The sequence below is a fragment of the Dama dama genome, chromosome 5 (assembly GCF_033118175.1).
Source record: "Dama dama isolate Ldn47 chromosome 5, ASM3311817v1, whole genome shotgun sequence".
Classification (NCBI taxonomy): Eukaryota; Metazoa; Chordata; class Mammalia; order Artiodactyla; family Cervidae; genus Dama; species Dama dama.
Window position 1 is genome coordinate 80,746,985 of NC_083685.1, and position 16,115 is coordinate 80,763,099.

Genomic DNA, 16,115 nt, shown 5'->3' on the forward strand with positions numbered 1-16,115 from the left:
GTTGGGGGGAGGGCAAGCAGGCATCTGGTGGAAGCTCCTCCAAGAAGGAGGAGGATGGAAGAGCTGCCTGGGAGACTGAGGCTCCATCAGAGACCGAGGAACCCAGAGAGGCAAGAGGAGCCCATAAGGGAGAGTTTCAGGGGAAAAAACAGCCCAGGGAGAGAGCTGAATGCAGCACCCAGGCCAAAGAAGTGCTAGCATTCAAAAGTATTAGTGTTTGGACTTGGCATGTTGGAGGCTGCCCATATTTTTGTTACTCAAAAGCCTGGTTGTGATAAATGATATTCGTGGAGCGCTGCCAGAAGGCTGTGTAGCTCTCCCGTTCCTCTGGAGAGCCGATATCGCTGGATCCAGCCAGACCATCCGAAAGCCACGTTCTTGGGCCGCCCTCATTTGACCCCATGTAGAATCCCAGTTACTGAATCGTCAGTGTTCCTCGCGCTGTCCATTTTCGCGGAGGGGCCTCTGAGACAGTCTTGTAAGAGAATCCCGTGGCGGGAAGGGCTGACGCACTGGGGCTCCGTCCACTGGCCTGCTCACTGTCTCCTGCAACCACCCAGAGGAGAAATGTCTCTCAGAGAATCTGTGTCCTGAGCAGCCAAGATGCTTTCATTTCATAGGAAATACAAAACGTCTAACGGCTGGTATTTTCTTTTCCTGCCTTGGTTCTTGGGGAGCTCAAAGCCAAATTTGCAGTTGAAATTCAGAAAATCTTTAGCAATTTAATAGCATGTATTTGTGTCTTAACTCTCTTTTTGTTCTTTAATTCTTCCTACCCTAATTTCTTAATCTATTTTAATAGTGTTGTATGATTTGTGCTTTTGTAAAGCCCCCTTAAATCCTTTTTGGATCTTGGTGTTGTATAAGAAAAAGAAGGAAGCCATCAGTGAACTTGAGCCAAATGTGCTTGGTAATGAATCTTCAGACAGGTTGTATTTGGTTAGAAACAACCCAAAGTAATATCTGATCTCTTCCTAGCCAGCTAGCAACAGCTATTTGTATGTAATGACTAGTAAATTACTTGCAAGTTTCAGAATATTCAAGAGGAAGTGCCTCTTCTCTATGCAGATGTTCTAACAGATGTAAACCTCACATGGGGGCCTCCCAGGCAGAGTGCTGAACTAAGGGCCATGTGGAAATATATTGTTTTGCTAACAGATGTTGCAAAGCACTGTCCAGCCAGTGGACTCTGCGAGGCTGGGATGTTTCTGTGACCTCGCAAAACAGAAGGTTGGTGGGTGGGCACTTTTCTCTGGGGCAGGGTTCAGCTGGCAGAGACATCATTACAACATGAAATCAGGTTTTTAAGAGCTGAAGGAATCCTAGAGATCATGTTGGATTATCATCTGAAAGATAATCCCCCTGAAATTAAGACTAGACCCTGTATCCAACATAGAGATGAATGGTTGGTTTTGTTTATGAAAGAGTGGTTTCCTGAATATCCAAATGGTTTTTTTTTTTTTTTTCCCATTAACTAGATGGATTTAAAGTACCACCTGAGTTCAGAGGTATAAAGTGGTTAACCATGAAGTGATAGCATTGTTTTTCCCACGTGCCTTGCACATCAGCTTGTGGCAGTTTTAATACAGAGTTTCAATAAGGTTTTCAGTAGCGGCCCCCTCCTGGGATTAGTAGAGTCAATGCTGACTGCAGAGGTACCTTCCATTGCACGAAGTGATGGAGTGGTCTATTGTTCACAATGACACTGCAGTAATGTCAGATCCCCAGCTAAGCCACCAGAACCTGCTTAAACCACAGTATACCTTTAAGTGGATTAATTTAGGCCTAACCCTCTAACCACCATGAGTCAACCTGGCAGACAGGAGCACCGCTTATTCAGGTCTTGTGAACAGGAAGGGTTCCCGTGTTTTCTTCTCTCTTGCTGGTGAGGATGATCGCAGCTAATCAAGGTTATGGAGTACCAGCCACATGCCAGGTGCTCTGCTGAATGCTTCACTTGCATTATGTCATCTGATGCTTTTGTCTCCTCCACGAGGTAGGCACTGCTAGTCTCTTTCAGGCAGCTTGCCCAGTGGCAATGCAGCTAGTGAGAAGAACCAAGACAGAATCCAAGTCCCTCTCTAATCCTGTCCTCCTCACCAGGGGAAGATACCACCACCCACTTCTCTTAAGTGGCACCCTAGGGAAACTGGGTCTCCCCACTTCCTGGGCAGGATTGAGGATTCTGGTGAGATCAGGAAAAAGGGGAAGAGAGAGGAGTATCTCCTGGGATAGAGGTTTTCCACAGCCATTCTGTCTCTTTGTTTTTTTCTGTCTCCAGTCCCAGAATGGCTCACCTATCCCCTTTCCACTGCAGCCTATTTCTTGCCTCCAGTTGGGTCTTCTCTCTTTCCTCCTGGAACAAGCTCCTACCCTCCTGTTCATGCTCCTACCCTCCTGTTCTTAAAGCCAGCATGAAATCCTCCTTAGGATTCCTGAGAGTTCCTGCGGTAAGTGCGTGTGTGCTCAGCTGTGTCCGACTCTTTGCGATCCCATGGGCTGTAGCCCACTAGGCTCCTCTGTCCATGGGATTCTCCAGGCAAGAATACTGGAGTGGGTTGCCACTTCCTCCTTTAGGGCCTACAATAAGTACAAGATGGAAAAGCTGGAAAATGGTTAAGCTGTAACCTCAACAGATATATATATGTATTTATATATAGATAGACAGCTTCTGTTGGTGGCTCAGTTGTTAAATAGTCTGCCAGCAATGCAAGAAACCCGGGTCCAGTCCCTGGGTTGGGAAGATCCCCTGGAGAAGGAGCAACTGAGCGACTTCACTTGCTTTCTTTCCTTTTTTACTATATGCCAGGTGCCTATGTAAGTACTTTATAGGTTTTAGCTTAGTTAATTCTCACAAGAGCCTTATGAGGTCATTATCAGTGTTCCTAGATTTTGATGATGAGAGCAAGGTCCAGAGAGTTAAGTTGTTCCAGGTCACACAGCTAATAAGTTATTGAACTGAGGTTTGAAATCCTCGGAGTCTGTTTCCAGAAACCCTTTTTAAAAATATTGTTGTAATTAATTACATACTGCACAATATATTAATTTCAGGTGTACAACATGATGATTCAATATTTTTATACATTATGAAATGACGACCACAGTAAGACCTGTCACCATACAAAGTTATTACCGTATTGTTGACTGAATTCCCTGTGTGTACATTTCATCCTCATGACTCATTTATCGCTGGAAGTTTGTATCTCACCTGTCTTATTTGTCCCCCCACACCTCTCCTCTCTGGCAGCCACCAGTTTGTTCTCTGTATCTGTGACTCTGTTTCTGTTTTGTTATGTTGGTTCATTTGATTTGTTTTTAGATATATAAGTAAAATCATATGGTATTTGTTTTTCTCTGTCTGACTTATGTTACCTTGCACAGTACCCTCCACATGCAACCATGTAGCTGCAAATGGCAAGATTTCATTCATTTCTATGACTGAGTAATATTCCATTGTGTGTGTATATGAATAAATATATATATACCACATCTTTATTCATCCATCAGTGAACACATGTTGCTTCAATATCTTGGCTATTGTAAAGGGTGTTGCAGTGGACATAGGGGTATGTAGATCTTTTTGAATTAAATGTTTTGGGTTTTTTTTTTTTTTCAGTTAAATATCCAGAATCCATCTGTTCACCCACTGCCTCATGTTGTCTTTCTGAAGGACATGAGAGTGATGAGATTAAATACATACATGCTTTTTAAATACATGACACTGGCTGAATGCAGAAGGTGGGCTTAAGGGGGAAGGAGACTCAGCCCTGCTAGGGCTGTGTGCATCAGAGATGCTGTGTTCCTGGCAGTGCTTTAGGCCCTTTGCGAGCATGGCCATGAGGGAAGTGACCCCTTAGGGGAAGGAACATTGCTGCAGATCCTCCAGTGCACTCACCACCTTGAGAGGAGAATTCTAGGTTTAGAGAAATGTCATCCCAGTGATCGCAAAGGTACCATCTACCTTGCTTGAAAACAAGCTAGACAATCCTAATGAAGCAGCAGGAAAACCATGTCTGTCTCTGAACTCTCTGGCCTCCTTTTCCTTTTTCTTCTTTTTTTTTTTTTTGAAGCAGCAGCATCTTTTTTAAATTCATCGACCACTAAAAATAGCAGTTGCTACAATTTTGGTGTTTTGTGTGCCAGTACTGTGCGTGTACTTATATCCTCTCATTTGATTCTCCTCACCCTGAGTATGTCGGTTTTATTAGAATTGGGGGAGCGGGGGGTAAGAGGAGTTGAATAACTTGCCAAAGTCACTCAGCTACAGTGGAGCAGAACCAGTCTCTCTTTTTAGTTTATCATTTTCATGATTTTATTTTTATTTTATTAAATTTTTTTTTTTTTTTTTTGGCCAGCCCGTGGGATCTTAGTTCCCTGACCAGGGATTGAACCCACACCCACTTCATTGGAAGCGTGGAGTCTTAACCACTGGACCACCAGGGCAGTCCCCTACCACCGGTTTCTGACTCCAGAGCCCACTTCTTTTCCAGGCAGTCTTTGCCCGCCCTCCACCAGAACAACACCCCACAACAGCATGGAGGCACACCTCGGGGTGGTCCTGGCCTGTGGCTGGGGCGGGGGGGTGGTCACTTCCATCGGCGAGTTGCGCCCTCCCCGTTTCTGGGGCTCTGTGAGATGCGATGCAGCTTTGCTCGCTGTCACTTATCCAGTGCCTTCATGACTTATCTGAGGGCTCGGTACCTCCCTGCCCTCCATCCTAGGGACACGCAGAAGGTTCTGTTTTGAGTTCCACCTGGGCAGTTGTGGCTTCTGGTGGAAAAGCCCAGTCCATGAGGTGGGATGTCTAGGTTCGCTGTGTGCTCCCTGTGAGTTTGGCTCTCAGTGTGGCATATCTGAGGTCTTTGTTTTTAATCATAATAGTTCACATCTTTTCTTTCCACGCCAACCAGCAGGGGCCAGCTGGAGGTGGTAGCAAATCTCCCTTTAATTTCCACTGTGATGGATTATTATTTCGCTTAAAATGGTGTTTAATTTGTACACGTGCCCTGAGGCTTTTAAATATCGAGCTCATTTGATTATTGTTGGAAATCAATTTAAACTCCACAATGTGTTCAGCAAGGTGGACTCAGGAAGCCCCATGGAGCCTGTGGCCCCATTAGCAGGTACCGGAGTCCAGAGATTAAAATGCGGTGAGTTCTGCAGCCTGTAGCCTTAACTTCTTCCTTAGAAAAACAAAAACAAAGCTATTTCATCTTCCTTCCTAACAACTGACTTCTTTTTACTTCCTTTTTAAAAACTGACTGCTTTTTAAAGAAGCAGCTTTTAATATTTGACCTTAAGAGGGGAGGAGACAGTAATTGGTGATTAGTTTTCTGTCTCCAGCTCTTCACTTTTTCTCTGACTCAGCCCATTCTTTCTTCTCAGGCTCAAGGACCCCTCTCTTGATCCTCTTTCACCTTGCTTTCCACTTTCCCCCTCTTATTCCTTCTCGTCTGCCCCACAGCAGTTGAACAAGATTCATATTTCAGCAAGCCACTTTTTCTTTCTTTCTGTCTTGGGGAAGGAGTCCCCTTTTGTGGGTTCCTGTCAATTCCTAGGAATGAGTGGAGACTTTGCAAGGAGAGCAAAGTAGAGCAAAGTCCAAGGCTGTTCTGGGCTTTTCTAGCACCAGGCAGCCTGCGATGTTGCTTGCATGGTCCATTTTTCTCTTCTTAAGTTCTGAGCTGGATGAATGTGCTCGTGTGTGACACATGCATGTTTAATGCAGATTATGAATGCCGATTTCTCCAAAGGTTTGTGTAAGTTTTGAGATTCACATTTGAAGCTGAGCAGAAATCCCTGCCTGTGAACTTTTTTGGGGGCTTTCCTACAGAAGAGAAGTGAAAAAAGAAATAATTCTACTCTGGGGAAATGCATAATTTAGCAGCCGTCTGCGTGTGTAAGAAAACAGACTCTGGGGCTGCTCTGTAAACCCAGACTGGCAGCCAGGACTCACTGTTTCCTCGCCTTCCCGCAAGTTTGGATAAAAGGCGGACAGGCCAGAAGCAGTGCTCCTCCTGCTCTCCTCCAGGCAGCGGGGGCCCTGGCCTTCAGGAGAGCCTGGTCTGGGGCAAGCCTCCCACCCACTTCCCCTGCCCTGTCTTTCCTGTTCCTGCCCCCTGACCTTTCACCACTTCCTTTCCTGGAAATGCTGCCATTCCTGAGAATAGCACAGAAGTATTGCAGAGTTCTAGGATCTTTCAGGAAACCCCAAGCAGGGTCCTTGGCTCTTTCTGCCACCTGCAACACTTCAATACCCAACAGCCTTGGTCTACCGTGGGCTTTGGTTTGGACCACTCACCTTAGCGTTTGCAGAGTAAGCTTAGGGTGAGATGCGGGGGCTCTGATCCAAGGGGTCGTGTTGTCTCCTGTTGTGTCTCCTATCTCCTGCTATGGCCAGGCCTCACGCTGAGGCAAAGCTGAGCAGGTGAATTCTGACCCCCATCCCTGCACGTGTGCTGAGTCGCTTCAGTCGTGTCTGACTCTTTGCGACCCCATGGACTATAGCCCGCCAGGCTCCTCGGTCCATGGGGTTCTCCAGGCAAGAATACTGGAGTGGGTTGCTGGGCCCTCCTCCAGGGGATCTTCCTGATGCTGGAATCGAACCTTCATCTCTTACATCTCCTATGTTGACAGGCAGGTTTTCTTTCTTTTTTTTTTTTTTTTTACCACTGACGCCACCTGGGAAGCCCCTCTTAACCCTTCCCATATTCTTCAAGTATTTCTATGATGCTCAGTTTAATCTGATTACTCTTTTTTTTTTTTTAAATGTATTTGGCTGTGCCGGGTCTTAGCACATGGGTTCTTTTTAGTTGTGGCATGTAGGATCTAGTTCCCTGACCAGGGATTGAACCCAGGCGCCCTGCATTGGGAGCGTGAAGTCTCAGCCACTGGCCCGCCAGGGAGGTCCCCGATTTCTCCTCTTTAAAATTAGCGGTAGAGAATCTAGCAGCCAAGACACTGTGCCTGGGCCCCTCTAGGTCTGAAGCCCTATAGCAGTTGGACATTTCAGGTGACCAGTTGGTCACTCTGGATGTGGCGCTTCCTTGGCTCAGCTCTCAAGGGACATGCGGGGTGAAAGATGATGACCACTGCTGTCCTTGAGCCTAATGCCGGCCAGGGGTGTTAGCCACTCAGGAAGCTATAGAGTGCCCCAGGGGCACAGTGGCCTTCAGTGGCGCAGCAGTGGGAAGGATGCCAGGGAGGAGGGCGGCTTTCGTGCTGAAGATTTGGTTCCAGTGGAGGTCTAGAGGGAAAAGACTGTGATTGGCGGGCTTTGTCCGAACATCCAGATGGATCCCAAGCATAATGCGGCAAGGAAGATCTGATTTTGTTTGTCTTCATCCCCCGTCTCTCTAAATAATTTTATCTTCAAAGCATGACGCAGGCGTTAATTAGCACTCTGGCTCTCCTGGGAGGTAGGCAAGTGGGAACACCACCCCCGTTAGTGAAGAGTGAAGCCCAGGGAATAGGTAGATTCAGAAGCCTTAGGTGTGTGAGCCGCAGAGAAGCAGAATGGGTTTCAGCCCTTGGGGTTTTGCCCTCAGACCTTTAACTGGACATAACCTGGGAGCCACCCCTCCGTGTCCTTATTCTCCATGGGAATCACAAAGCTGAGGCTGTGGTAGGAGAAATACTTGGTACTGTAGGGTGAGTAATGGAAAGTTTGAGTGTTGAAGAGAAATTCTGGTCAGACTCACTGTTATTGTGAATTTGAGATGCAGGAGTCTGATTCTGCCATTAGTTGCCTTCATTTTACTTGCTTAAAAACAAATGCGCTGAGCATCTCCTTCTGGACAAGGTATTACAAAGAGAATCATTTCTCAAAAGGACTGCCTGGCCATGAGGGATCCTCTTGGTTGGGAACTTGATCCTTTGTTATCCTGTGTTTTGTTTATATGCACAAGGGACCATGGGGTTTGTTGCCTCTTCAGATGGTGGTAACCTCAACTGCTGGAGGACTCCTGGCATTTGGAGATGAATACACATCTATCTGTGAATTGTTGACTGTAGGAAAGTCATTCATCTTGGCTGGATCAGGAGAATGGGACCCCCAAGGGTCCTCTCCCTGTGCTGTAAGTGGCATATCTTTAAGCCTGGCCTTTTCTGTAGCTGTGAGTTTCCCTCGTAGCTCAGCAGCAAAAAATTTGCCTGCAATGCAGGAAATGTAAGTTTGATCCCTGAGTCGGGAAGATCCCCTGGAGAAAGGAAATGACAACCCACTCCAGTGTTCTTGCCTGGGAAATTCCATGGACAGAGGATCCCGGTGGGCTACAGTCCATGGAGTTGCAAAAGAGTCAGACGCAACTTAGTGGCTAAACAACCACCACGTCTAGGAAACTTCCCAGGAGTGGTGATCCTGCCAGTTTGCTGGACGTTGGTAGAATAACTCCTGAGAGCCCCCAGTCGGCTCTGAATCTCCAGCTCTAGAACTGCAGCAACCGTGGGATCTCCACTGGTTTCTTTCTTACTCGTTGGGCATCTTGGCACAGCGCAGGAACGCAGAAGGGGGATCTTTTTGTGCTGTAAATGCTGCCCTCTCTCGGGTGGCAGTTGGACTCTGCTGGCTTTACAGGAAGCCCAGCTCCATCTAGCTAATGATATTCGCTTATCTTGGCCCTGCAGGCTGCTGAGAACCAGCCCGAGACCTCTGCTTGAGGGTCCTTCCTCTGAAGACATCACCAGTGTGTGGAGCCTGCCGCACACCCACCCCCCGCCAAACCACGGCCTTTACCTGCGTCTTTCGGTGTTTCCCGTGCGACCCGTCCTGTGGGAGTGCCTCGTGGGCCACCCCAGAGTTCACCCCCCGCTCAGCAGCGCCAATGGTGAAGATGACCAGATCCAAGACTTTCCAGGCTTATCTGCCTTCTTGCCACCGGACCTACAGCTGCATTCACTGCAGAGCCCACTTGGCCAATCACGATGAACTTATTTCCAAGGTACATGTTCGCTGCAGGCCCTCCTTGCCGACCTCGGGGGAGGGCGCTTCTGGGTTTGCAGACATGGACAAGCTCTCCCAAAGGGCCCGGGACGTTTGTATTCCTCCTTCTGTCCAGGGAGGGCGGATCTGCATGGCTGTCTCACTCAAAACTAAGAAAGAACTTGGAGTTGGGGGGGATACAGTACTAGTTTAATCTGTAATTTTGGAAAGTGGGTGTCATCCCTGTTGACATCCCCAGGTTGTGGGGAGAGGGGCCAAGGAGTGATTGGAGCCTTGCAGCCAGCTGGCCTGGCCTGGGTTGGCAGATGAACTCAACGTGGGGGCTGCCCGCCTGGAAAGGACTTCTGAGAAAGGTGGTAGGTAGGAGAGAGAAAGGTAGAGCAGTTAATGGCCGAAATGAGAGGGAATATTGCTTTTTAAGCTCCCGGGGACGGTTACCAGATGGTTTAGTTACTAAAGTGGGTGACCTTTGGGTGAGTCACAAGTGGCTTGGTGAAAGCTGACCCACTGGCTTGTGGGTCCCTTCAGGGCTTCTACGTGAGGTAACATGGCATGACATTTGATCACAATCAGAAGAAAGACGGGAACCCTGTTTTCCCTGAGGAGCCTTGGCAACTGCTCCCTAAAGCTGGGGTGAGGGATTATTATTCATAACAAACACTGAGTGCCCCAGTGGGAGTCCAGAGCCCGGCTCCTGCAAGCAGCGTTCTCAGGGCTGCTCCCTTCCTTCTGGCTCTGAGTTCCCAAGGGAGGAGAAACAGCTTTGCTAGGCTGCATGAAAAGGAAGAAGAGCTCAGGGGGGACTTGTGCCTTTATAGGTGACCCGTGGGAGCTGGCTCCGAAGGACCCCGGAGCCAGTGCTCTGTGGCAACCTCGAAGGGTGGGGTGCGCAGGGAGGGGGGAGGGGACATACCTGTCCCTGATGCTCGTGCATGTTGATGTGTGGCAAAAATCATGACAATTTTGTAAAGTAGTTATCTTCTAATTAAAAAAAAAAAAAAAAAGCATTATTTGGGAATGGCTACCCACCCCAGAACTCTTGCCTGAAGAATTCCATGGACGGAGGAGCCTGGCGGGCTATAGTCGCAGAGAGTCGGACACGACTGAGCAATGAACACTTTCACTTTCACACTTGAAGAATGTAGACTTCATATCGTTAAAGTGAAAAAAAAAAAGAAAGAAAAGAAACTTTTATGCTAACTCAGACTAAGTTAAAAAAAAAAACAACCCAGTGTTCTTGATCTGTTTACAAGAGGTGCTAGAAAAGATGGCGCCCGCTCCCCGCCTCTGGCTCGGTGAGCCGCCGCCAGAGGGAGGAAGGGCCGGCCGTCACAGAGAGTGCCGTCCAGCTGGCCGGGCTGACAGGAAGCGGGGGAGCCGCGCCAACAGCCTCGTCTGGTGGCCGCGACCCACGAGGCAGGGCTGCGGCTGGGTCGGCTCCTCCTAGGCCCCTCCCAGGCTCTGGGATCACCCCAGACCTGGAACCCCGACCGGCCCTTCTCTAGGTCTCTGCTGCTCACTCTCCTCGGCGCCGTTCATGTTCCGGCCAGCCTATAGCTTCCTCCCCTGTCAGCCAGACTCATCTTGTCTCAGATTGCTCTTGGATCTTTTGGGAACCCCCTGAGTCTGGAGGTTTGGATGTGGGGAGGCTGTATCAGTGAGAGGAGAGAGGTGGTCAGTCCTTTTTGCTTTGGAAGGGGGCCTGCAAGCTTGGAGGGGAAAAAACATGTGAGTTGTCCTGTTCCTGGAAGTCTCCAGAGAAAGCAGAAGCCAAGATGTCTTTTTAACTTGAGGGAGAGGTGCTGTGTGTCCTAAGAAATGGAGGTAACCGTAAACTGTGTGTAGGTACCTTCCGAGTACAGAGGACTGCTGCCTAACACTGTATAAATAGTACCTCACTCATTCCCTCCTAAGATGCCTTTGAGGTAGGTGATGCTAGTCATATATTACATGGAGGGAGAAGTTGAGACGCATACAAGTTGTCCAAGAACTCAAGTCTTGAGTTCTCAAAGAAGAGAGGGCAATGACTTTGAGAGTGTTCGGGAAGAATTTCTGGAAGAAATTTGAGCTGGGCCTTGTAAGGTGAGCAGAAGGAAGTATGTGGGGGTGGCATTGGCCATCAGAGTGATGTCCTACCTCTGTGACCTGGTGCACATGGCCTTAGATGATCTGGCAGAGCCTAGCTTTAGAGTTAGGGTACCTTGCTTAATGTTCTAGTTCAATTCAGTTGCTTAGTCATGTCCGACTCTGCAACCCCATGGACTGCAGCACGCCAGGCCTCCCTGTCCATCACCAATTCCCAGAGTTTACTCAAACTCATGTCCATAGAGTCGGTGATGCCATCCAACCATCTCATCCTCTGTCATCCCCTTCTCCCGCCTTCAATCTTTCCCAGCATCAGGGTCTTTTCCAAGGGGTCAGTTCTTCGCATCAGGTGGTCAAAGTATTGGAGTTTCAGCTTCAGCATCAGTCCTTCCAATGAATATTCAGGACTGATTTCCTTTAGGATGGACTGGTTGGATCTCCTTGCAGTCCAAGGGACTCTCAAGAGTCTTCTCCAACACCATTCAAAAGCATCAATTCTTCAGCTGTCAGCTTTCTTTATGGTCCAACTCTCACATCCATACATGACTACTGGAAAAACCATAGCTTTGACTAGATGGACCTTTGTTGGCAAAGTAATGTCTCTGCTTTTTAATATGCTGTCTAGGTTGGTCATAGCTTTTCTTCCAAGAAACAAGTGTCTTTTTAATTTCATGGCTGCAGTCACCATCTGCAGTGATTTTGGAGCCCCCAAAAATAGCCTGTCAGCTTCCATTGTTTCCCCATCCATTTGCCATGAAGTGATGGGACCAGATGCCATGATCTTAGTTTTCTGAATGCTCAGTTTTAAGCCAAAGGGTCATTGTTGATTCCTTTCTTACTGCTGCCCCCTTTCCCCCTCCCCCTGCACCCAGTCCCCATATCCAATCCACAGGTAAGTCCTGTTAGCTCTGCCCTCAAAAAAGATATTTCAAATCTGGCTAGTTTTCGCCATCTTCCCTTGTCTGGACTCCAGCAATGAGCTCTTTTTAACTGGCCTCCTTACTTTCACTCATGCATCTTACAGCACATTTCTGAGAAGAGCCACAAGGATCTTTTCAAAGTGTAAAGATGTTGCAGGTCCTCTGCTTAAAATCCTGAAGTTAGAATAAAATTCAACCTTCAAAGCCTTACTCGCTGATGTATCTGCAGTCTCACTAACTTTTTTCATGGCCTTAGATGATCTGGCAGAGCCTAGCTTTAGAGTTAGGGTTCATTGCTTAATGTTCTAACCTCTTGGCATATCCAGCAGCGTTTCCCTGAACTTGCAGATAGGGGTATCTCAGGCCTCTGTGCCTCAGCCAGGAGCATCCATTTTTCTTTTTTTGGCCATGCTGCACACTGTTATGCGATCTTAGTTCCCCGACCAGGAATCGAACCCATAACCCCTGCATTTCTGAAGCATAGAGTTTTAATCACTGGGCTGTCATTTTTCTTTACCTCCTTCCTCTCTCCGAGGGGCTCCTACACATCCTTTTCCTCCTGGGGCCATATCCTATGAGCTTTGTATCTTTGGGTCAGAACCTGGCTCACGTCAAGAGCTCAATAAATGATCAAATAAACAGATGGATGGCTCTTTTTGGGCCTGGGGAGAAGACAAGTGATGAGCAAAAAAAGACTTGATGTCCTCCTTCCTACACCTTTTGGGGCAGAAAGCCTCCTTCACAAGTCCAGGCCAAAGTCAGCACAGGCTTTAGTTTCATTGGCTACAATCGGTGCACAGATGGGGCGCATTGGGGCTTGATGATTTAAAGAGCTGGGTTAAATTCCTGACTGCGGGGAGAGCGAGGGAACTGTGGCTGGCATCGCACAAAGATTCCTTTATTTCATTCCACAGCCACCCCCGGCGTTAAATAATCTATAGATTTCTTATGCAAGTCCGCTTAACGGAAAGATCGTTGCCCCAGCCCCCTCCCTGGAAAACAGGCCTTTCTTTTCATTTTGTTTCTCTCTTCCATTTAAGAAAGTTCAGGGAGAGAATGTTTCTCCTGTTCTCCCCTCTTGACATAATCTCCTATGCGGTTTCAGAATCCACCCAGTGGGAGTTAGGAGCTGGGAAGCAACTAACTGGAGCAGCAGTGTAATTAAATGATACTTTGTCCTTGTAATAGAGCCTTTCATCTGGAAGCTTGACATTCCATTGTTTGGGTTTTTGTTTTGTTTTAAGTGAGTCTGCCTTCACTATGGAGAAGGCGACACAAAGGTGCAGAGAACTAAAGCTCCGGGGCCAGCAGAGAGCTGGGAACAGAATCGGGACTTCAGGCTTCCTTCTTATCAACGTAGCTAAGCCTCCATGGAAATGTGTAGTTGTCAGGTCTTGAACAATTAGGGTCCGTTTTGATACGGTGGTAGAAAGACTCCTGCACTGGGCTTTCTGTCTTCCCAGCTCTCTCTAGATTCCTAGAGGCCTCGTTGCCTGGAATCAGCTGTCCAACCTCTGAGTCTCACTTTCTCACCAATAAAATGAGTAATATTTGCTGTGTCGATGGCTAGCAGTTAGCACTTGTTGTGTGCTTACTACGTGCCATGGCCCTAACAGCCCTAGGAGGTAGCCCTACCTTGTTTGAGTGTCGGGGGAGCAGGTTTACCTCACTGGGTTGTTATGAGACTGGATGAGATCATGGATGTGTGGGTGGTTTGCAAATCACAAAGCTCTATGCAAATATAAAGTTGTCCCTTTGCTTGTCTTGGTCTTGCTGTCCCAAAAAAAAAAAAAAAAGTCAAGGAGATGGGTGGACAGGATTGTTACTGCCTGACACTAAGCAAATTGACTTTATACCAGGATAGTTTTGCTTTAGAACGTGGAGCACCAGGAGTTGGATTTGCAAGGCTAAGAAGAGGACAGCAAAGCTGTGTGTGTTGGCAGAAAGGTAACAGCATTTGCTCTGTAGGATGCTGGGGATGGGGGGGTGCTGGGAGGGGATGCTGCTTTTTGAATCGATGACAGAGCTATCTAGGGAATGTGCTGAGGCCTCCTACAATTGCTTTCTTAGGGGGTGTTGTGGTCTAAATGCTGAAGTGTTTGCACTCGTAGGTATTTTGAGTTGGCACGAGGAATTGCTCACGCTGTTGTTTCTCACTTAATGGTGCAAGTCACAGTATAAAAATACACTTTGGTTATAAAATAATAATAGTTTACATCAGAGCAGTTGCCCCCCCCCCCCCAGTGAAAACAATCTAATGCTCACTTCAGTGGATGCTATCTATCACGGCAACCTGGATCTTCACAAAGCCTTTCCTGAAAAACTCTTTCGTCCTTCCCTCACCTTCCTGCTAGCCCTTGGATAGGCTGGCAAGGAGGCCACTTAAGAAAGGTGAATTGGACTAATCTACCGTGAACCCACTTGGGCACGTTGGCTTCATTCCGGGACACAGGTTGCTCTAAGCACCCTGGGTCCTTAGAGGGAAGGTGTCGGAGGCTGGTGCCTCCGTGACCAGCTGAGGTTACCCAGCCCGGTCTCCACCTCACCCCCTTGCACTGCTCAGCGTGGGAGCAGCTGGGCCTCCTTGTGAGGCTGCAGCCTCATTAGGAGGCAGGTTCTTTTTGTTCCCTCTGGGGTTCCTTTGGGCTCATAGTGGTGGCCTTTGGGTTTTTCCTTCCTGCCTAGACACTAAATGCAGCATCACTGTGAGAAAAGTGGCAGGGAGGAAGGTGCTCTGAAGTCTTGTATTGACCTGGTGGCAGCTGAGAGGCCCACTTGCCCATCGCCACTTCTCAACACAGTGTTCTACACCAGTGGCTCCCAAAAAGTCTTGTTCCCCCAACACAATGATGACTTAGAGATTGTGGACAAAAGCAGGGTACCGTCCAGTCCTGTCAACTCTACCTGTCAAGGATGTATCTGTCTTCATTCCCACCACCCGCCAGCTTGTCTTTAACAGGTAATAAAACTCTCTCTCCAAAATGTTAATGCAGTTATTTTTGTCCTGAAAACCTCATGTGAAAAATAAATACAGGAACAGAATTTCTAAAAAACAAACAAACAAACAAAAAAAAAACTACACATTTTTTTCTCTAAGTGCCCTGGAAAATGTTATAATAAGCATTGGATTGTATTAGTGACCACTGTGTCACATTAAATGGCATAATTCCTAAAGAACACATGCAGTAAGACATGGGTCTTGAAGATAATTCTGTGAGCTTACCTGATTTGCAAAATATGTCAAATTGTAATTTTATTAGTTGAGCAGTTTTGGTATCCAGTGATGACAGTTATTTTTTACAAAAAAAAAAAACAAACAACGAATTTAGTAAAATTAGTTTTTCATTCTAGCAGGAGGGGAAAAAGGCAGATTGCATATAAACATGTAAATGTCTGTCTCAATAAAAGTGTCCGTTTTTGTTTCTAAAATCGTGGAGACTAGAGTGATTGATGGGTTTTAAGAAACAAAAGGTTGAGAACAATCACCAATTTGGGACCCATGCCAAATAGCGGGTGCCTTTGCTTCTTTTGCAATGTTTGCAAAACACTGTCACATGTTTGTCAGTTTCCTAAAGAGCATTTCTGAGGTGCAGTGAAGGCAGAAGTGATAAATTATGGAAGTGTTCCAACATACACCAATACTCTAGTTTAAAGACACAATCAATTTTGCTTTTGTAAAGAGAATCCATATCCAACCTAAAGCTTGTTTTGCTCAACTGTTTGATCTTTGAAAGCTCTAATCTCCTGCTAATGAAGTGTTAGTTCTTGGGGGGTGGGCGGGGGAGCGGTGTGGGGTGGGGGTGGGGTTGCAGATGAGCTGTTGACCACCCAGGAAGGGGTGACAGGTGAACCATGTCTATACAGCGAATCTCCAAACAAAGGAATGTGGTTATAGTGTTTCTTGGTGAAAAGAGATTATAGATTATAAAATATAATCTCTTACGGTATCTTCTCCCCATGGGGCAGAGATTGAATCAATTCAGGGTAAGATAAATCATAAGTTAGGCTGGTATAGTTTGTATAGCATAATTGTTCAGAGTTGGGACCACCTTCCCTGGATATCAGAGGCCTCTGGTACACGTGGGTGATGGCAGTGGGACCTGTGCCTGTAACTTGGTCATCTGTTTCACTGTCCGTGTTCTATTATTGCATGAATAGATATGTATTGT

General features: G+C 47.1%; 1 protein-coding gene across 4 annotated transcripts in view; it reads left to right on the forward strand.

The window, feature by feature from the left end:
* YPEL2 (yippee like 2) overlaps nt 1-16,115 on the forward strand; it is a 64,592-nt gene that overhangs the window by 13,707 nt on the left and 34,770 nt on the right. For 3 of the 4 annotated variants that reach the window (XR_009692919.1, XM_061142657.1, XM_061142659.1), the window contains exon 2: nt 8,626-8,939. Coding sequence is in view for 3 of the 4 variants with exons in the window: in XM_061142657.1 (XP_060998640.1) it covers nt 8,823-8,939 (117 nt within the window). In the remaining variant the exon portion in view is untranslated. Of the gene's footprint in view, nt 1-7,900; nt 8,076-8,625; nt 8,940-16,115 lie in introns of those variants that run through there. The other variant, XM_061142658.1, reaches the window with a different exon arrangement.